At 34.0% G+C, this 22,884-nt stretch overlaps 1 protein-coding gene across 2 annotated transcripts in view; it reads right to left on the reverse strand.

The window, feature by feature from the left end:
- The window catches only part of SENP6 (SUMO specific peptidase 6), a 116,037-nt gene that overhangs the window by 71,127 nt on the left and 22,026 nt on the right, over window positions 1–22,884 (reverse strand). The window contains exons 2-6 of one of the 2 annotated variants that reach the window (XM_047103313.1): window positions 22,383–22,476; window positions 20,379–20,439; window positions 11,154–11,296; window positions 9,996–10,100; window positions 5,304–5,324 (exon numbers count right to left, since the gene is read on the reverse strand). In XM_047103313.1, coding sequence (XP_046959269.1) covers window positions 5,304–5,324; window positions 9,996–10,100; window positions 11,154–11,296; window positions 20,379–20,439; window positions 22,383–22,476 — 424 coding nt within the window. The remainder of the gene's footprint in view (window positions 1–5,303; window positions 5,325–9,995; window positions 10,101–11,153; window positions 11,297–20,378; window positions 20,440–22,382; window positions 22,477–22,884) is intronic. The other variant, XM_047103315.1, reaches the window with a different exon arrangement.

A 22,884-nucleotide genomic window follows, 5' to 3' on the forward strand; every position in this document is an offset into this window, starting at 1 on the left:
GAGATGAGGTCTTTAAAATCTTGTTACTTCTACCCCTCCCAATTCTCCCAGAAAAAGGCCTTAAGATTCCTTTTATTTCTACTTTTCTACCTCCTCAACTCCCAACATTTTGCTGAGATAGTTTTGAATATGTAGTCATAGACTACATTGATTTTCCTTTGCAGTACATTGATATTGGGAAAGTAGAACACGCTTACTCTTAATTAAATTCCACTGAAGTTGTTTATTGTACCAAATTATAAATAATATACAAAAGATTGTTTTTTAAAAACTCTCAGGGGCGCCTGGGTGGCGCAGTCGGTTAAGCGTCCGACTTCAGCCAGGTCACGATCTCGCGGTCCGTGAGTTCGAGCCCCGCGTCAGGCTCTGGGCTGATGGCTCAGAGCCTGGAGCCTGTTTCCGATTCTGTGTCTCCCTCTCTCTGCCCCTGCCCCGTTCATGCTCTGTCTCTCTTTGTCCCAAAAATAAATAAACGTTGAAACAAAAAATTTAAAAACAAAAAAACAAAAAAAACAAAAAAAACAAAAAAAAAACTCTCAAAGATTGGGGCACCTGGGTGGCTCAGTCAGTTAAGCATCCAACTCTCATTTTGGCTTAGGTCATGATCTTGTGCAGGTCATGAGACTGCATCCTGCATTGGGCTTGCACTTGGCAGCACAGGAGTCTCCTTGGGATTCTCTCTCTCCGCCCCTCTGGTGCACGTGCACACATGCACACACTCTCTCTAAAAATAAATAAACATTAAAAAAAAAACAAAACTCTCAAAGGGGTGCCTGGGTGGCTCAGTCAGTTAAGCGTCTGACTCTTGATTTTGGCTCAGGTCATGATCTCAAGGTTCGTGAGTTCAAGCCCTGCATCAGGCTCCATGCTGACAGTGTGGAGCCTGCTTGGGATTCATTCTCTCTCCCTCTCTCCCTCTCGCTCCTGCTCTCAAAATAAATAAATAAATAAACTTAAAAAAAAAAAAAAAAGAAACTTTTCAGATCACCTTACAAAGCCTTTTAAGACCTAGGTCCTAGCTGACCTTGCCAAACCTACATGGTATAACATTTTCTCCTTTGCTCCACAAACTCCAGCAATAGTAGTCATTCTTTCTTTTCCTTGAACATACCAAATTCATTCTTGTAAAACTATCTTAGCACCTTCTCTTCCCTATTTGGAAAAGCTATCTCTGTGATCATGGCATGCTGACTCTTCATTTAGTCCTTGCTTAAAATGTTAGCTTCCTAATAAAAAGTTTCTCTGAACATGCAATCTAAAGAAACCATATTGTCACTCTCTGTAACATCACTCAATTATACTCTTTACATAGAACTTATTATTTCATGTTTTACTTGTTCATTATTAGTCTTTGCCCATAAAATTTGTAAACCACAGGAATGCAGGGATCTTGTCCTTTTTGTTCATCACTATATCCTTATGGCTAGAACATAGCAAGCACTTGATAAATATTTGGAATGAATAAACGTGTATATCTAAAAGGCTGTATGCAGTCAGGAGTCCATTTATCAGGTTAAATAACTGTATAAAATAACTGTATAAAGAATGGTTGTGTTGGTAAAAACTGAGCCACTACTAGCCACCATGCAAAAATCCAAAATACTAATTTTTCACCCAAGGTGCAAATATCATAATTCAGGCATTTAAGGACACTTGCAGGGGCACCTGGGTGATTCAGTCAGTTAAGCAACCAATTCTTGATTTCAGCTCAGGTCATGATCTCATGTCATGGTCATGGGATCAAGCCCTGCATGAGGTTCTGTGCTGAGCGTGGAGCCTGCCTGGGACTCTGACTCTCTCTCTCTAATAAACATTAAAAAAAAAAAAAAAAAAAAAAAAAAAAAACAAGACACTGCAAATTTGTTTATATATATTGACTGGACATCTTGGTTGGAAACAATATACCCAGACTCTAGACTGTTTATTCTCCTTCTTCCTAGTCTTCTAGAGTTTCCATATTCAATCACTGTTTTCTTTTCAATACATTTTATGTGGAAAGACAAATCATTCTTCTCTTCCTCCATTTATTCTTTAAAAACAAAAAGTCTATTGCTGTTCTCAAATATTCACTCTCCTAAAAGAACTTTAGCATTAACTGGTCAAATTTCTTAAAATGACAACACAGTCACTGAGATTTTGTCTAAAATTGCATTTAAGGAGTAAACCAATAAAGAATGTAATAGAGGTCTCGGGTGTATCTTTAGATACATTTATAAAGGCTTTATAACTATTAACTTTATTACTGGATATTTAATTGTTGCTGTAAATAAAATTTTGGTCTCTCCAATATATATTCCAATTGATCAGAGTTGAATGAAGGAAACTATTAATACTATTAGTCTTGTAGCCTACCATCTTGCTCAACTTTATTATTTCTAAACTTTCAGATGACTCTTATAAGGAAGACAGTATCATCTAAATACAATTTTATTTTCAGATATCTTTAGACAGCAATTTATAATACTATAATAAATTGGTACCACCTCTCTCAACAATTTAATAGCACTTATCAAGAGCATTAAAAATATTTGTAACCTAGTCCAAAGAATCCTTTCACAGAGAATTTAAGAGAATCATTTAGAAATTTACACACAAAGTTGTACTTGAATGTGTCATATATAAAAGTCATGAAGTAATGAGTAAATAAATTATGAATATATGCAGGATAACCTATTATGCATTCATTAAAAATCATTTTTAAAAGTCAACTTAAGCGCGCCTGGGTGGCTCAGTCAGTTAAGTGTCTGACTTCAGCTCAGGTCATGATCTCACAGTTTGTGAGTTCAAGCCCCATTTTGGACTCTGTGCTGCAGCTCAAAGCCTGGATGAAGCCTGCTTTGGATTCTGTGTCTCCCTCTCTCTCTGCCCCTCCCCTGCTCGTGTTCTCTGTCTCAAAAAATGAATAAACATTAAAAAAAATTTTTTTAATGAATAAATAAAAGCTTATGAATTAATAAATAAAAGTGAAAAATGTTACGATGCATTTAGGTGAAATGCATACATTAAAAAGCACACAGAAAAAAAACATTGAAAAAGAAATGCGTCAGGATCCTAATAATATAATTTTCTATTTTGAGAGCCTTCAGAAAATTATAAAATCTCTATAATACTTATCTTTCAAACATACTCTTTATGCAAACATTTCTAGTATTTTACCTATGTTCTTTCAATGTATTCTATTCATCTTTGTACTTTATTGATGCTTCAAAATTCTCTACAATATCCACATACTTTTTACACTAATAAATAATAAGTATTTTTAAAAATTTTAAATTGGAAAATCACTGCATGCTTCAGTTTCATAATGGGCCAACAGATTCTTTACCTAGGGAGGAAAAACCAGTTCTAATACCAGATTTAATATTCTAGGTTACTGGTGCTACCAAATATACTGTATTTAGAACCTATCTGTCCATGAGTCAGAAAGGAAGTCGAGTCATTCAAGTTGTCAAAGTCACCTACAACAACAACAACAACAAAATGGCAGCAATTTTTTGAAGTTTTTCAAGCTCTAGATATTAATACTGCTATTTATTATTTATTCCAGCTTAGTTTCAAACTCAAAGCACACCTCACTGTGCTCAGTACACAAATGAAAAAAAGCCTGGAAAAGACTTACCTTCCACAAGTATCTATTTTTTGTTTATTAAACCATTCTCTTATAAATAATTTAGTTCAAAAATGTATAGTCTCTCATGTATTGAGGGATAAAGATAAAGGACCTTCTAGTACTCTTTAAAGATCAGAAAAAAGATGTAGCTTAGTGTTCACATGAAGGGAACAAAAAGGCTTATGTGAAAAGAATTCACAAAGTAAAATGTACTGTCGCAAAAGTTCTCAGCTAATCTCCAACAAAGATAAACACAAAATAATTTTAGATAAGGATCCAAAGATTAATGGGCTAAATTCAACCTAAAGATAACTATGCTGCTGAATAAAGCACTCAGGTATATCCATTACAAGTTTTTTATAAAGAGTAGCTGCTTCGTATCTAATCCCTGGCAGTAATTTTAGTACAAGAGACTAACAGAATGTCAAGATTACTTTTTTTTTCCATCATCTATTACTTAAAGAAATTTCAAATTTTACAGTTTAGTCAGTTTTAAATCATTATCTCACTTGTTCCTCACAAATCTCCTTAAAATCGGGCAAATATTATTATCCTCATTTTACAGTAAGTTATGTGCCTACTGATACTGCTGGTTACTTAATTCCACATCTTCTGACTCCTGTTCCAGTATTATTCCAAGAGGGTAGGGATTTCTGTCTGCCCCTAGAATAGTGCCTGGCACATAAAGTCATTGAAAATATTTGCTGAATGTATCAATGAATAAATTTCCACTACAGAAATATGCATAAGCCAAAACCGTACAAAAAATCAGCATAAACCCTACAAAGTTATTGTGAAAAACAGAATAATTTAAGATCTTTATATTATTGTGAGAATATTAGAGTACTTACATTTTATCTACTATAGCATACAGGAAAGTATTTACATAAAATGAGTCTGTTTTGTTTATGACTGTATAAAGAGTTAATGTATATTCTTTAGCAATTATATTTTAAAAATCTTATTAATGGATTTCCAAAAAAAATGTAGCACTTATGAGTTAAAAATTTTAAAGATATAATGACCCATCTATATCTGACAGAAAATAATGCTTCATTCAAAGAGAAAAATAAACATAATGAGAAAATAATTTTTCTTCCCCAGTAGATTAAAATATCTGCACAATCCATTCACCTAAAACATGTAAGAATTGTGAAGTATTTCAGAATTATAAAATATGACTAAATTTTTTGTTGACAGGATCATCTTTATAATTCAGAACTGTGGTGTTCAGAAAGGGGGAATATATGCATTTTATAAAATAATACAAGTTGTCCTCTTTACTTTCTATAAACCTTTAAAGAAACTATAGAGTTAAAATTATGTAATTAAACAACTGTGCATTCTTAAAAAATTATTTTGAAGTTATTTACGTCATTCAACACTTCTGCTAAAGGACATGTGCCTGCCAATGTTATTACAAAGTGAACAATCAGCAATCATAAAATTGTTTTGGGTCAGAATAGGCATACATTGATGTTTAGAGTTTTAACTCTACATTTAAGGCATTCTAATTCCACTTCCCCCTCAACTCTATCTAGTAAAGTATAAAAACAAAAGTATATCAGTAAAAGCAAAGTAGTCCTATCAATATACTTTAATGATGAACTCAATGGATATTTTTCAAAGCATATAAATAATCTGGTATCTTACTGTTATATCCATGCTCTAATTTCATCAATATTAAGCTTACCTTTCCTTTTGGTCCAGACTGCTTAAAACATGAAAAAGAAAAAAAATGTAAGAGGCAAGACCTCATTTTTGATATATCATTGTAGTTTTAGTAATTGCGGTCAATAAGGCAAAACTCTGATGTGATTAATTTGTTTTAAACACATTATATATATACTATATACTAAGTTTTGAATCTTGTCAGATAAGTAAATTATTTTTAAGTTTTTGTTAATATAGAAAATTTATATCTAAACATATTTAAGAAAAAAGGATGTACAAAGATATGAAAGATTCTTGGGAGAGCTTTATTTAACCATCAACCAATTGATGATAGGTTATTTTAGAGTAGTTATATTGTCTTCAAAGAACAATAAAATTTCCTGAAAGTTACAAATTTTTAGTGGTTCCAATTCTGTTATCAGGTGTGATAAATTAGCTTCTGAATAAGAAAAAAATTTTTTTTAAGGTTGGAACTTTTGCATAAAAGCCATAGATTAAATACAGCAGCATATGGTTTTAGACACAAGGAAAGGCCTTGGATTTAAAATCATGGCCTCCAATCAAAAATACAATTTATAACAGGTCCACCCTTCTCCACATTCAAGGAAAACCTAAAAAGCTATCAATATCAATTACTCAATAGTAAAACTACAAAAACCTTCAATTTAGAGTAAGATTCATAACCTAGAATTATTTATTATAAAATGAACAAAATATTCAAAACTGTAAGCAAAACATAGTTTACAAACTCCCCGAGTCCCCATATAAACTCTCACATTCCAATAATGTGGAACAAACAAGTAAAACATCAATCATAGTAAATTAAGGGGAAAAAATAGTAATGTGGGTTTATACAAACAACACTGAAAAGACCTGTTTTTTTTTAATTTCAATAGTAAAGAATTATAAGCTTACATGAATACCATATTTGAAATTTTATCTCTACCATTAAAAAAAATAGGATGATCTCTATAAAATAAATTTATGTTAGAAAAATAACAAAAAACTGAGGGAATATTACTACACCCTTATTAAAGTAAATAAAATATAAACATAAAACTTTAAGTCCAGCTTATCTTATATATTTATTTCTTCTGGAGCTTCAGGAAAACTAAAATGAAAACTGAAAGTTAGGCATTAATACCTAATATAGCCATTTCTAGCTCTACATTGTTGTGCCCAAGAAGTGAGAAGAGTTTAGTAGTCTATCGTTTTTGTTTTATAAACTCACCTGTATAGAGTAAAGGAAATAAGTAGAAGACAGAGTAGCAGTAGAAACAGGTTTGGTTCTTTCCAATAAACCAAGGGAGTTAGGAAGAAAACAAAAAACAAAAAAATATACATATGCCCATGCTCACTTCTCTTATCCTTGAAGAAAATGCATTTATTATGATAAGATATTTAATTTATAAGTCACTGTACTTCTATAAAATTCCTCAATATGTGTTTATTATCAAGTCCTGCACTGGAGGAGCATATATATTAGAAAAAAAAAAGAAAAAAAAGTTTTTAAAAAATGGATAGGGAAGCCATTATTAGTAATGTAGGACTTTGTAAAAATGTCAACTTACATTCTTGTTGGACTATTTCATTCTTGAACTAGTGCTGTACTAGTGTTCTTAAAATTTTTTAAAAAGGAAGGAAAAAAGAGAGACTGATTGATTCTGGTATCCATGACCTGATTTAAGACTTCAAAAATTCTTTCAAAGTGGTGCTTTTCATTAATAATTAAATCTTGCTTATTCCAGGAGCCCATTTTCCCATTTATGGATTATATATGCTTTTGTAGACATTCATTTTCCCCTATGGTCCTTACAAGTCTTTTCACCTATCCTTAATAAAAAACAAAAACAAAAACAAGTGAAAATGTAAATAAAACATAAACCAGTAAATGTTTTCTTTTAGCAAGTCTCACTGAAGTCAGGGGTGGAGATGGTATAGAGTTATATAGACCTTTTAATTTCTGCATTTCATTTTTCCATACTAAGACTACCCTCCTTCATCACTATTAGTATGCAAACAACCTCTTTTAAATATGACTTATATTAACATTTGTAGTAGCAGTAAGAAAATAGATTAAAATCCTAATGTTCTCCCAAAGAGTAGTTCTAATAGTAGTAATCTGATCAGATATTTTAACAATCTTCATTTATTCCCTTTGGATTAAAAAGGTGTGATGTACTTGTTCCCACATCTTATTAAACAACTGCAAATTATTCAAAATGCAGGTATGATTTACTTTTAAAAGACAAATTATACCACTCTCCCCAAGAGGACTGTGTGTATGAATTACCAGCTTATGGCATTTCCTTTCATTTCAAATTAAGAGTTGAGAAAATAGGAAAAATTAGGAGAAACTGTAAAAGCCAGTAAAAACCAGGGTGCTCACCTCATCTGAAGCATGACAACTGTGCCAACACTATACCAGTTAAAACCAAAAGTTTCGTGGTAACCATTTTGGTGAAAGCTTTCTTCATGCCTTTGGAGATGTGGTTCCTACTGCATGGAGTCTTTTCTAATGAGTACACTCAAAAGCTTCTTTGGGGGCACCTGGGGGGGCTCAGTTGGTTGAGTGCCTGACTCTTGATTTTGGCTCAGGTCATGATCCCAGGGTGTGTGAGATTAAGCCCTGCATCCGCTGGCTCTGTGCTGACAGCACAAAGCCTGATTGGGATTCTCTCTCTCTCTCTCTCTCTCTCTCTCTCTCTCTCTGCCCCTCCTCCGCATGCTCTCTCTCTCTTTCAAAATAAATAAATAAACATTAAAAAAAAAAGCTTCTTTAATACTTCCTTTGTGAATTCTTCACTGCCTCCTTCTCTGTAAATAGCACTATGCAAACTGTTTCTACTACACAGCACTTACCATGTAATCATTTGTTTACTTGTCTTTCTGTCCTCTACCCTAATCAAACTTGAGTTGGAAGGCAGGGACTTTGTTATATTCACCTCTGACTATTCTGTACCTCATCTATGTCTAGTATGTAACATAAAATCACTCAATGATTTTGAAGGAAGAAAATTGGAAAAACTCCCAGTGACCTGTTTTTGAATGTCAAAATCTTTTTAACGACAATCACACTTTAGTAAGTATAAGAAATGTTTATTCTGTAAATAAGAGACAAACATAAATACAATCTGCCCTGCTGATATGACTTTTCAGTTTTCCTTACTGCCCCTAGTTGTAAGAACAGTATTTTCATTCAGGATTGTTTCTCTAAATATAAACTAATTCAGGTTTGTTTGTTTTTAAAGAAACAATATTTTGCTAGTAAATGCCATTTCCTATTAACAGAATCTAGCCTTTTATGCAGATGAACAATAATACATATGCAAGGTATAATAGGTGCCAAGACCTAGAATAAAACAAAACACAAACCAATTTCCAGACTGAAATCAGTTTTTTAACATTAACAATGATGAAAGGAGGTATGGAGAAACTAGGTCACACTGCAAATAACTCCAAACTAAAAAATAAGTTCAAAAGCAACAATAACTTTGGTTGCAGAATATATCACTTAATTATAAATTATAGATGAGTATTTCAACATGGACCACATTTCAGAAAAAAGACAAATCTTTGTCAGCAATGGATTCTATCAGTGTGAACAGTGTGTGAAAATAGTGTGTCTCTCCTTTTTGCCTCTCTACTAATTACTCTCCTTTTATTATTTATTCTCATGTTTGTGCCACATGTTGGCTAGAGAGCTTGATCTGTGTACTTTACAGTAAGATAAGACAAGTTTTTGGTATGTGCAGTAATTTCTTTTGGTCTTTTTAGTTGTATTTCTCAAATATGTGAAAACTATGATAAAATAATACATTTAAGCAAAAGATTTTATTATCTGAAAGTATGAGAAAGATTTAAGGTTTTTAGGCTGAAAATCTATTATGCTATAGCCAATCTATCTATGTACACAGCAAACATAGCAAGGGTTTCTAAGAGTCAGGACACATTTTATGAATGAACAATAATCTCGACTGACATTTTTAAAAAATGAAGAACATATATACCAAATCTTCAAATTTTACTATTCATAAAAACATTTTACACAACTATTCATAAGGCAAAAATTTAGATTATTTATTTTATTGTTGAAGCCTAAGAATTTCTTAGTCAATTGAAATAGACCCAGAACTGAAATTTCATAACCATTCAAAAAATGGTTATGAAAAACCTCCAAAGCATTTAAAACACCAAGCTTTCCCCACTGTTACTTTCATTATTTCAAGGTTTAAGTATTACTTTCATGATCAATGAGAACATCCAAATCTACTAAAACTATTAAAACACAAAATTTTCCCAATTAAAGCTAATAATGTGATTTGTTTTGAAACTATGAAATCCAATAAATCTTAAAATGAGCTAATAACTAGTTTTACTTATCAGAGCAAACCTAACACCTGAAGATTTCTTGTCAAATGTTGCACAATGTTGTAAAATCAGATTAATTTAACTGGAATATAATGTAATAGAAAGGTTTTTATTTATGTCTCTATTCACAGAACGTGATTTGTTCAAAAGCAGATATAAAATAAAATTCTTAGGACATGAATTATTTCAGAGACATGAATATCTTGTTACAGACAACAGAAACACAGTAAAATTCCCCAAAGTAAAAAAGTTGGTTAAAGGAAAAACAAAAAAAAAACAGTGAAGAAGTATTAAAGAGGATGGTATGTATATACTAAACAAAGGCAATTAGAATCCTTACCTTTGGGCTGCTGTTTTTACTAGTGACGTCTGTACATTAGCATGTTGAAAACGTCTACCATGAACTACAGTTCCAGAACATATTGATGCATTTTGTACATTTTCACTGCAGATGCAAGAAACAAAGAATAATTTGAACAGAGGAAAAATTACATACACACATGCAAAATAAATCCTTTCAAATCTGAACACACATACACAAAAAGCTCCACACTAAAATATGTATTTTTACAGATCAATCCAATGACCATGTTAAATTGTCCACCAAGAGTTCTCCACTTTCTGAATTTGTCTCTGAAATGTTTCTAATACAATTCATGAAAGAAGATAAAACAGTAGAAGAACACTAGAATAGAAATCAGGAATCCAAATGAATGTTCTGTACTGTAAGATATCCTATAAATTAACTCAGATATATTTTTTCTTATTCTGTTAGGAACTATACATAAAAAAAGCTTTTAAACTGTATTACAAAGATTTCTTATATGTCAAAATAAAAATCAAATGTACTAACTGTAAAAAAAAGAAAAAGAAAAAAAAAAAAATCAGGAGTCCCAAATTCTACTTCTGATTCTGCCATTGACTTCAAAGTTACTTAGCCTTCATGTACCACAGTTTTCTATCTATAAGTTGACAAAACTGAAATTGAAACAGTGCTTTTCAATCCTATTTCTGGGAGGTATAACAGCACAATCAATCATATCAGTAAAAGTGGTTCACTAGGACAACCCCTAAGGATTATAACTAGAAAAGAAAGAGGAATAAGAAATCTTAAAAAAAAAAAAAAAAAGAAAAAAAAGAAAAAAATCCCTTTTGAGATAATCCTGATTCAGTGTCCCCTAAAGGAGACATGACCCTTCTACCCTCCAGTGCCTTCTACTTCTAGTATTATGACCAAGATTTTACTAACTATATGAGAGGAAGCTCATCTAATGAAATCTCACTCTACTGGAAATTTTCTTGCAATATTTTTATTCAGAACCAAAAAAAAATCATTGCAGTCAACCATAATCCCAAATTCAAAGCAAAGAATTCACACCCTGGTACAACTTTACCTCTTGGCACTGCTAAAAAGGTGAAAGTATAGGCTGGGTCAACTGGCCACAAAGGCAGCTAATTTTTGGTGTCAAACCCTTTATCTTTTCTGAAATGACTATACCTCAATTTCTTATTGTTGCTCAACATGTTAAGTCCAATTGGGTTGCCTTTCAAAGGTTTTAAACTGTCAGCCTTGTTTCGTCTCGCACATGTCTTCCAGGGATCACCAGAACTGGTAGAAACAATTTCAGATTGACGATTTAACTGTAAAAAGATCCATAAATGTTAAAGAGTCAATAAACACAATATGGTTGTTTGAAAACTCACTTATTAAAAAAGCTGTAAAAATAGTACCAGCTGTTGGAGACGGGAGAGAAGGATGACAGTGTCATGAATTTAAGAATAATTCAACTGTAATACTTTTTTTTCCTAAAGAGAACACAAATATGTAGGACCAGGGGTATTCATATTATTTTCTCTTCATTTAAGTGTCTCCAAACGTCTTTAAGATAATTAAAAGAGAAAAACAGAAGACATGAAGGGTAGACTATCTTCAAACAGAGCTTTACTGAGAGTAAAGAAAAATATTTCCCCTGATACTGCTATTTGTAGGACAAGTACAGCCAAATGTGTTAATAAGTCATCATTTCAACTTACACAAGGACTTTGGCCTTAGCATCAAAGTTTCTATACAAACACAGAAACTGAAATGTCTTGATACTTTCATTGTTGCCAGTGATAATATATAGCATATCAACAATCACTTTTGGGAGATTACAGTGTGACAACAGGATGGCCCACTCCTTGGAAAATTCTTTTAAACAAAGAAACCTACTCTTACTACATTCATCACATCAGACATTTAAAAGCTACTTTCAGACTCATTAAGACAAAGGTCCACAGTTCTTAGTGATAATTTACCCAAAAACAACACTTTCAAAATCATTCTTATTTTTATTTTTATTATTTTAATGTTTATTTTTGAGACACAGAGAGAGAGAGAGAGAGAGAGAGAGAGAGAGAGCGAGCGCACAAGTGGGAGAGGGGCAGAGAGAGAAGCAGACACCGAATCCGAAGCATGCTCCAGGCCCCGAGCTGTCAGCAAAGAGCCCAACGAGCGGCTCAAACCCACAGACCATAATAAGATCATGACCTGAGCCCAAAGTCAGGACGCCCAACCACTGAGCCACCCAGGCACCCCTCTTATTTACTTTATTTTTTAATCAGTGGCCTAATATTTTATTTTCCACTCATATACAAGAAAATACAATTGTAAGAAGAGAGGAACATGGCTTTTATTCCACAATTGATCTCCATAGAAACCTAACATTTCCCTAAAAAAGTCTCTCTCACAAAAAAGTCCTCCTGAGTACAGAGTTCATTTTGCCAACACTATTCTTATTTTTAGGCAAATCTACATTACAAAATTCCAAAAAGATCTATTTTTGACACACTGCTTATCACTTTCTCCTCCTTGAGACATTTTGTTACTTCCTAATCTTTTACAGCCATGTGCTTAGACTCTTCCATTTCTGGCAATGGCACATTAAGTAACGCAGATCAATTTCCTTCCATTATCTGAAAACAACTAGAAAAAAACCTGGACAAAATGCAAACTAAAAAAATGTATGTTTGAGACAGCTGAGGACTCTGAAGGCAGTGAAGAATTAAGAACTAAGATCAGGAACAAGAAACACAAGAGACCTGAGCCCAGATTTGTATTTTCCCCTGATGCATCTATTGATTCCAGAAGATGCAACTGAGAGGCTAAGTCGGAACTTCCAACAGAGAACTAGAGAAACAAAAAGCAGGGATGCACATCTACCATATGTGACTGGCCTCATAAACCTTCAAAATTTGGATCAGAATGATAGGCTATGAATAATAGCCTTCATAAACCTGAAATCCAGCTTCTAATCATCTCAACCTTCAGTTCAATTAAGGAAGTTCCAAATGTTTAATGTAAATCAGAATTACTTGCATAATTAATTACAGAATTAAATTGCTGTGTCCAACCTTTTACAGTTTATTCTTATTCATTAGGTCTAGGGTGGGCCTAGGAATCTGTATTTCTAGCAAGTCCCCAAGTGATGCTGATAACACATCTGGAGAACCACTGGATTAAGGTGATCTGAGACTGAGATTGCTAATGTTCCTAGTAACAAGCCAGAAGTAAATATATTTCTCTTCCAAAAAGATAATTTTCTAGGCCTCCAACTACCTCCATGATTTTTCATATGCAATTAACATTCATAGCAGACTCAACGAAATTAGACACATGATCAAATCAAGAGAAACAATTAAAAAACGGGGGAAAAAACCCACAGGGGATAAAGATAATGGGATTATCACACTCATTTCTGTTAGAAGAAGAATACAATCTCTTTTGCATTTGGTGAATAGCATTATTGTGGAAAGATAACAATTTAGGAATCAAACAGACTTGTCTCTTTCTAGCTGGGTAACCTTCCTTATAGTCATAGGGTTATTTCATGCATTAACAAAAATATACACAAACTGCCTATCCCTGCAATGGGCAGATGGGTAGGAATTCAGTTATCAACAGTTCCCACTCAATTAGAAATACAAGTATCCTCTCTTAGCCTAACAACTGGTCATTAAGATGCATTCATCTGAGGAAAATTAGGCCTATCTAGTCATTGTGACCTAGCCCTTTCCCCATATTATTCTGAAAAAATGCCTTAAGTCAATGAATGGTTCTCAAAGTGTGGCTGCTGGACCAGCAGAACCAGCATCATTTGCAAACACTTAAAATGCAAATTATCAGGCCCCACTCCAGATCTCCAAAATCAGAAACTCTGGAAGTGGGGTCCAGCAATATTTTTATCAAACCTTCCAGGTGATTCTGACGAACACTAACACTGGAGGGTCAATGCTCTGGGTGATTTTGATATATAGAGCCTGTTAAGAATCTCAGAAGCAAAAAGTTTCCATTACCGAATGATCATATAAAGGCACCTGGATGGCTCAGTCAGTTAAGAATCTGACTCTTGGTTTCAGCTCATGTCATGATCTCACGGTTTCTTGAATTCAAGCTCCATGTCGGGCTCCGTGCTAACAGTGCAGAGCCTCCTTGGGATTCTGTTCTCCCTCTCTCTGCCCCTCCCCCACCTGAGCTATCTCCCTCTCAAAATAAATAAATTAAAAAAAAATTTTTTTTAATGTTTATTTTTTGAGATAGAGACAGAAGTGCAAGTAGGGGAGGGGTAGAGAGAGAGAGAGAAACACAGAATCTGAAACAGGCTCCAGGCTCTGAGCTGTCAGCACAGAGCCCGATGATGGGGCTCACAAACCATGCGATCGAACTCACAAACCATGCGATCATGACCTATGTAAGCGGACGCTTAACTGGCTGAGCCACTCAGGCACCCCTCAAAATAAGTAAATTCTAAAAAAACTTAAAAAAAAAAAAGGGCTGATCATACAATTTCATTCTATCTAGGCAATTACAAAAGCTAATATTTAGTGAATACTTACTATGAATAGGCATTATGTTAGTTACTTTATATTCAATCTCCATATTTTACACATTTCAGTAGTTCTTCAGATTGGGATTCAGCAACCACACTTAAAACAGGTCAATTACTTGCTGCTGTTGAGTGATAGGATTAATTTCCCACTTCAATTCTCTCCTTAACAAAATCTCTCCACCACATGTCATTTAAACTCTATTGACATTCTATCCTTGTGCTATGAAGATCAGTGAGCTGAAAAAGCAAAGTAACCTGTCCAAACTAGTTAAATGGCTTTAAACATTTAAAGACCAGTCTGATTCCAAAGTCTATGTGCTCCCATACTATACTGCATGAGAAATTTTTATAATGCTGTTTATAATGCTGTAGAAATATAAATAATGATGTTTAACAAGAAAAAAGCAGAAACAAACTGTGTTATTCCAGAAAGGACTCACCATTGGAATACCAACTATTCTACAGATACCAAAAAGGAACTGCACTAAAAATTCCTTTATATAAATGTAGAAAGTTCATCTTTCCTTTTAAGAATTGTTTAAGCCAAGGGGCACCTGGGTGGCTCAGTCAGTTAAGCGTCCAACTTCAGCTCAGATCTCGCGGTTCATGGGTTCAAGCCCCACATCGGGCTCTGTGCTGACAGCTCAGAGCCTGGAGCCTACTTTGGATTCTGTGTCTCCCTCTCACTCTGCCCCTCTCCCACTTGTGCTCTTTCTCTGCCTCTCAAAAAAAAAGCGTAATAAAAAAAATAAATAAAAAAAATAAAATTCAAGATGATATATTCAATCTGGATGTTCCTGAAAAATTTTAATTTTTCTTCCCCTCTGCCCCTCTGTTTAATAGCCTAACACAGTTTTTTAGCTAATGCAAGCATAAGATCAGGAGAACTGTAGACAGAAGGATTAGCACAAAACAATCGTGATTACAAAACCAACTTTAAATACAGGCATTAGCCACTGGTGGAAGACTCAGTGGAGCCATGCACTATATAGGTTACGTAGCCTCACAATTCTCACAACCATCCTATAAAATGGACAATTATTAGCAGGTCTAGAATCTGATACTCTGATGAACTACTCTAATACTTTACTCATCCCAAAAACGCTGTTTCTCTCAACTGAGTATCAATCCACATGGAAAACCTTTACACAGTACAAACAATAGGACAGGTATCAGCAAACCTTTTTTGTAATTTTTTTTTAATGTTTATTTATTTTTGAGAGAGAGACAGAGAGTGAGCAGGAGAGGGGCAGAGAGAGAGGGAGACACAGAATCCGAAGTAGGCTCCAGACTCTGAGCTGTCAGCACAGAGCCCAATGCAGGGCTCAAACCCACGAACCATGACCTGAGCCGAAGTCCAATGCTTAACTAACTGAGCTACCCAGCCGCTCCAGCAAACCTTTTTTGTAAAGGGTCACATAGCAAGTATTTCAGACTTTGTGGGTCAACAGTCTCTGTTGAAACTACTCAACTCTGTCCAAAAAATTCAAATCTGTGTTATAGCATAAAAGCAGTAATAGATAATACATAAACAAATAAGCACAGCTGTTTTCCAATAAAATTTTATTTATAAACACAAATTTAAATTTCATATAATATTTGCATGTAATAAAACAGTATTCTTTTGACTTTGGGGAAAATCATTTAAAAATGGTTCTTAGGCCATAGATTGTAGGCCAAATTGGCCTGTAAGCCTTAGTTTGCCAATTCTGTATTATATATTCATCAAGCAACAAATGAGCATAGTCAGTTACTAGAATTTAAGCTCCACAGGAAAAAGAAACTTGACTACTTTGTTCACTAGCATCTGGAACACTGTGATCAATACATATTTGTTGCATGAATAAATTTTTCATTGGGACTATGAAATGTGCAAAAATTATCAACATATGGTTCTCATCCACCCGAACTTATCACACATCAAATAAATCAATTTAACGAAAAAATAAGTATTCAAGAAATATAGCACGTAAGAATTTCAGGGGCGCCTGGGTGGCGCAGTCGGTTGAGCGTCTGACTTCAGCCAGGTCACGATCTTGCGGTCCGTGAGTTCGAGCCCCGCATCGGGCTCTGGGCTGATGGCTCGGAGCCTCGAGCCTGTTTCCGACTCTGTGTCTCCCTCTCTCTCTGCCCCTTCCCCGTTCATGCTCTGTCTCTCTCTGTCCCAAAAATAAATAAACGTTGAAAAAAAAAATTTTTTTTAAATAAAAATAAAACAAAAAAGAATTTCAGATAAGAAGATAACCTAAAAGAATCTATTAAATGATTACATATTTATAACGTACATTACAGGGGTTTTTGGGTGGCTCAGTTGGTTAAGCATCTAACTACTGATTTTCGTTTATGCCATGATCTCATGGTTTGTGATTGAGCACCGCATCATTGCGGAGCCTACTTAGGATTCTTTCTCCTCTCTCTCTGCCCCTTCTCCCACTTGTACTCCCTCTCTCTCAAAATAAATAAATGTTTTAAAAAGTTCATTAAAGGGGTGCCTGGGTGGCTCAGTCAGTTGAGCGTCAGACTTCCGCTCAGGTCATGATCTCGCGGTATGTGAGTTCGAGCCCTGTGTCGATAGCACAGAGCCAGGTACCTGCTTTAGATTCTGTGTCTCCTTCTCTCTCTGTGCCTCTCCTTCTCCGCTCATACTATGTTTGTCTCTCAAAAATAAATAAACATTAAAAAAATTGTTTAAAGAGGGGCGCCTGGGTGGCGCAGTCGGTTAAGCGTCCGACTTCAGCCAGGTCACGATCTCGCGGTCTGTGAGTTCGAGCCCCACGTCAGGCTCTGGGGTGATGGCTCAGAGCCTGGAGCCTGTTTCCGATTCTGTGTCTCCCTCTCTCTCTGCCCCTCCCCCGTTCATGCTCTGTCTCTCTCTGTCCCAAAAATAAATAAACGTTGAAAAAAAAAATTAAAAAAAAAATTGTTTAAAGAAAAGAAACACACCACATAAACTGAAAACCAATGTCACAGAAGTTAGTAACTGAATACACCTTTTATTTTTCCCTGCAAAGTTTACTATATTTCTGTCCACCTAAAGAACACCTAAACAGTAGCACTCTAAGCAATCCAGATGTCAAAATAAAAGCTAGAGGGTCACTTGGGTGGCTCAGTCAGTTAAGTGTTCGACTTCGGCTCAGATCATGATCTGTGGTTCGTGAGTTCAAGCCCTACGTCAGGCTCTGTGCTGATAGCTCAGAGCCTGGAGCCTGATTCGGATTCTGTGTCTCCCTCTCTCTCTGCCCCTCTCCTGCTCACACTCCATCTCTCTCTCTCTCTCTCTCTGAAAAATAAACATTAAAAAAATTTTTTAATAAAAAAAAAAAGCTAGGGAAAACTGCAATGTGAAAAAAAACCTCATAGTTTTTCATTGTAACTTCATAAAGAAAAATTTTAGAGTACTAAGAGAAAATCTTCAAATTCTATAAATTCCCTTAATTACAACAAAATAGAGATGTTGTAGGAGAAAAAAAACCCCACAAAGATGGAGGGAAAGTAAATTTAAAAGCCCCTATAATACTATTCAACTGTAAATACAAGAAATCTGTGAAGAGGGTACTATGTCAAAATAGTAAAATTCAACTTTGACCACATACTTCCCAAGATTACAAGAAAATAGGAACTTTCATATATTATTAGCGGGAATGGCAAATGCTAACTCCTATGAATGAGGCATTTGGTAATAACTAGCAAAATTACATATATATTTACCCTCTGAAACAGCAACTGCAATTCTAGGAATCTATCCCAAAAGTATACTGTAAAGATATGAAAAGATATAAGCATAAGGCTTTACTTATTTATTTTAAAGCATAAGGCTTTATTAAAGCACTACTTATAGTAACAAAAGACTAGGAAACACCTCTGCTCATCACTAGGCAATCAACTAAATATCTACTGTTTATCCACTCACAGGAATACTATGTAACAATAAAAGAGGTGATACAGAGGTTTTTTTAAAAATGTTTTATTAATTTTTGCTAGAGGGCGTGAGCCGGGGAGGGGCAGAGAGAGAGGGAGAGAAGATTAGAAGTGGGCTCTGCACTGACAGCAGTGAACCCGAGGCAGGGCTTGAACAGACGAACCCGTGAGATCATGACCTGAATCAGATGCCCAACTGACTGAGCCACCTAGGTGCCCCAAGAGATGATAAAGATCTCTAAATACTTTGCAGACTATACTGTTAAGCAAAACAATCGAAGTATCAAATAGTGTGGGCAGTTTCTCCAAGAAAGGATGTATATTCTATTAAAAAAGTGAAGAGGGGTGCCTGGGTGGTTCAGTCGGTTGAGCGTCCAACTTCAGCTCAGGCCATGATCCCATGGTTTGTGGGTTCGAGCCCTGCATTGGGCTCTGTGCTGACAGCTCAGAGCCTGGAGCCTGCTTCGGATTCTGTGTCTCCCTTTCTCTTTGCCCCTCCCCTACTCACACTCTGTCTCTCTGTCTCTCTTTCTCTCTCTCAAAAAATGAATAAATGTTTAAAAAAAAAAAAAAGGAAGGAAGAAATTAAAATGAAAGGCTAAACCATGTAATTTTTAAAAAAGGTTACCTATTAGTGAAAGAGAAAAGGATAGAGGAAATCAGAACAAAACCTAGACTTCTCTGAATAAAACTTCTTTTATAGATAGGACTTTCAAATCACAAAAATGTTTTTTGTATAATTATAAAACAAACTCATTTTAATTGATTTAAAAAAAAAAAGTAGTAGGGGCACCTGGCTGGCTCAGTCGGAGCTGCATGTAACTCTTGATCTCGGGGTTATGGGTTCAAGTCCCAGGTTGGGTGTAAAGATTACTTAACACAAATAAACAAAAAAAAATTTTTTTTAAGTTCACTCAAAAAAACAAAAACAAAACAAAAACACACAACATAGTAATTTAAATACTCATTCCTAATAGGATATACCTGACGGTGCCACCAAACACCAACAAGCAAACAGAAGGAAAAAAAAATTAATCATTTTATTAGTAATTATATTCGTATTGGTATTGTGAAACAATCTCGTAGGACAAAGCAAGTAAGTAACTAAGTTAACATCATTAGGAAAAAAGACACTAAACCCAAAAGCCATTAAAGGAAAAAAGATCAATATTTTGACAACATAAGAAAACTTTTTATCCAAGGCAATAATCGTCAAAAGCAAATGCAAAAGACTAGTCAAAAAAAATGGTTTAAACTATTAGCAGATAGTATCACAGCAAGGGGCCAAATTCTCCAAAAGACTCTATTTCATCAATCTATGAAACCATTATAAGACACGTATCATTGTAAATACAAACGTGCAAACAAATTTTTCTAAATGAACTATGTCATGCCATTATTATTATGCATCTAGATAGATTTCAGAGATGTCAAAAAAGTGTTACTTAGACTCAATATAGTAAGAATTCATATGAATCAATAATATTCTACAGACTAAATTTAAAAAATGGGCAAAGATATTAACTGACAGTTATCAAAAATGAAAAATAAATGGACTACACATATGAAAACACATTTAACCTTACTCATAATAAAAGAAATGCAAATTAAGACTATATTGAGAGATGCCTGGGTAGCTCAGTCAGTTAAGCGTCTGACTCTTGATTTCAGCTCAGGTCATGATCTCATGATTTGTGAGATTAAGCCCCATCTGAGGCTGCACTGACAGCACAGAGCCTGCTTTGGGATTCATTCTCTCTCTCTCTCTCTCTCTCTCTGATTCTCTCTCCCTCTCCCCGCCTCCCCCACTCACTTTCTCTCTCTCTCAAAATAAACTTTAGAAATATATATATATAAATCTTCTTTTGAAGTATTAGTTTTTAGTATATAACCTAAAAAAATTACCAAAAAAAAAAAATCAGAAAAGCAACACTTGCCTTTTTTCCTTTTGAGGTCTCAGAATCCTCATCTTCACCCACACTGAGTAGATTTGCCTCACTACACAGAAAACAAGGGGGAAAAAACCTTAAGTGACAATTACAACCCATACATTAATTCAGAAGTTTTATTCTCTTTGCTCACCTAATTCAGGGATCAGCAAATGTTTCCTATAAAGGGCCAGAGAGTAAACATGGTCTTTATACCAACTACTCTGCCATTTTGGTATGAAAGCAGCCACAGACCACAGGTGTGGCTGTGTTCCAGTAAAACTATTAACAAAATCTAATGATGGGCCAGATTCAGCCAATGGGCCATCGTTTGTTGCCCTTGCTATAAATGAACATATAATTTTTGTTTTCCTAACTGTAGATTCCATTTGTAGTCACTCATTTTTCCTTTCTGTCTTGGATTTAAAATTAGGGGAAAAGAACAGAGAAACAAAATAGAGAAAAAGCTGGTAAGAAAACCTTAGCTGATATAAAGAAAGTAATTCCAATGGTGTTACCACAGTAAAACAGTTACACCTTTGCAACTCCTGGAAGTATCAACACTTTAGAATCACTGGCCTGAGACTCTAAAAGATCAGACTGATATATCTATTTAATCTCAAAATATTAAAAAAGCTGAAGCTCCTAAGGATCCTCTTATAATGATAAACCAAAGAGTATGATTCATAAATGAAATATACAGAACAAGTAATATAATCATGACAAATCTAACAAAGAAAGTCAAAATACATTCTTCTAAAGACAACTGTTAACCTATTTTTAGTAAAATCTTAGTTATTTATAATAAAAATGTAAAATATTTGTTTCATTGCTGTTTATACACATCCCAACTTTTTTACTAGTAAAAATTCTCTTTTTTCCAAACATTTTACAAAAATATTTAAAAGGTGGTATACTTTCTACTCAATTTTGGATCTAATTCAAAATTTTCAAAATTACATAAGAAAAATATATTATTTATAGTGATAAAATATAATACTAATATTATATATATAATTATAATAAAATACTTGTATTTTATTTATTATATAATAATAAAAGACAGGAGAGAAAGATAACCACAAAATACCAATTTTAGGTGAAAACCTTACCAGTTCGAAGTTCTCCTTCGAATAAAAGTTTACAGTCAGTTCAATATCTCATAGATGAAAACACATGAAAGTGGTAATGATGAATGGAGCTGTTGCCCAGACAGAAAAGTGAAGCACCTACAATGTTTATTAGCCAATATCTTCTGAATGACTTTTTGTGTAGAAATTTTTAAAAATACTTATAGTTTGGTAGAACTCCTTGTATATATTTATGTATCTCTGAATTTGTTCTGGCCCAGTGGAAAACCAGATCCACAAACCAAGGCACCTAATAGCAATGGTGACTTTGTAATACAAATCTCATGATATGCAAAAGGTTGTGTTAAAACTATCATTTAAATTTTACAAAGCAGTCATTCTAAGCACACTAACAAAGTGTAATAACTGCTCTGTTTAACTTTTGCCTGAGTTAACATCTGTGTTTATCATTTATATAGTTTCTGCTTTCTCTGGTAGTAATGTGATCTAAGATGGATAGGGCAACTGGGAAGAAAGATACACTATAGGACTTAAACTTTCACAAAAAACTCAGGGGTCTTAATGTGGGTTCGCTTACTCATGATAAACAGTAGCTTTTCAAATCAGAAATGTTATTTAAAAAAAAGAACAATTTCTTTAATTGAAAATCTTTAATGATCAATTTTTAATAAGCTTACATGTATTACATGCACATAATCATTTCAAAAGACACATAATCATTCACATGCACATAATCATTCAAAAGAGAAATGAAAAAGCAAAATTATTTAATAAAAATCTGCTTTTTCTTTCCTTGATGCTACTATAAAAGATGTTTTCTTAAGAATATCATACTCTTAAAAATACTTCCATGGAATATAAATCATTCTTCAATGAAATGTCATTCTTATAAAACATGTGACGGAAGAAAAAAAGTTCTTACTCTTTATCTGTATCTCCTTCACTTTCGTCTCCATGATCAAAGCTCCAATTATTTTTAAAACCTCCATCTCTCTTAGATTCTGATCTAGCCAAAGCTGAAATAAAACAGAGATAAATATTCATTAACAAAGCTATTCAATATGAAATAAAATTTAGCATTTCTCAAGCTCTTTGATTAGTCTAGATGTTTTCTTAATTTTCTTGCTTTTTGAATATTTCTTATAAACATCTTATCTCCAAAATGAAAAAGAACACATTAAAATCTGTTTCTGCTAATTTACAGTTGTCCATATGCATGAGTTTGTTACCAAGAAGAAAACTCAAATTGGTAAGATTTGATACAATAAAAATAGAGGCGGAGCATATGAGTATGTATAAAATATATAAAAACCAACCCTGTATGTCCATATTTGATCACTGATCAAATTACTACCTGTTACTTTGTTATTTTGTTTATAAACCATTTATGAGAACTATATCCAGACACTAGCCTTTTCTTTACT

Source organism: Lynx rufus, unplaced genomic scaffold (assembly GCF_022079265.1).
Source record: "Lynx rufus isolate CCGP_SWC_20201006 ecotype Redwood Valley unplaced genomic scaffold, mLynRuf1.p SCAF_6, whole genome shotgun sequence".
NCBI classification, from domain to species: Eukaryota; Metazoa; Chordata; class Mammalia; order Carnivora; family Felidae; genus Lynx; species Lynx rufus.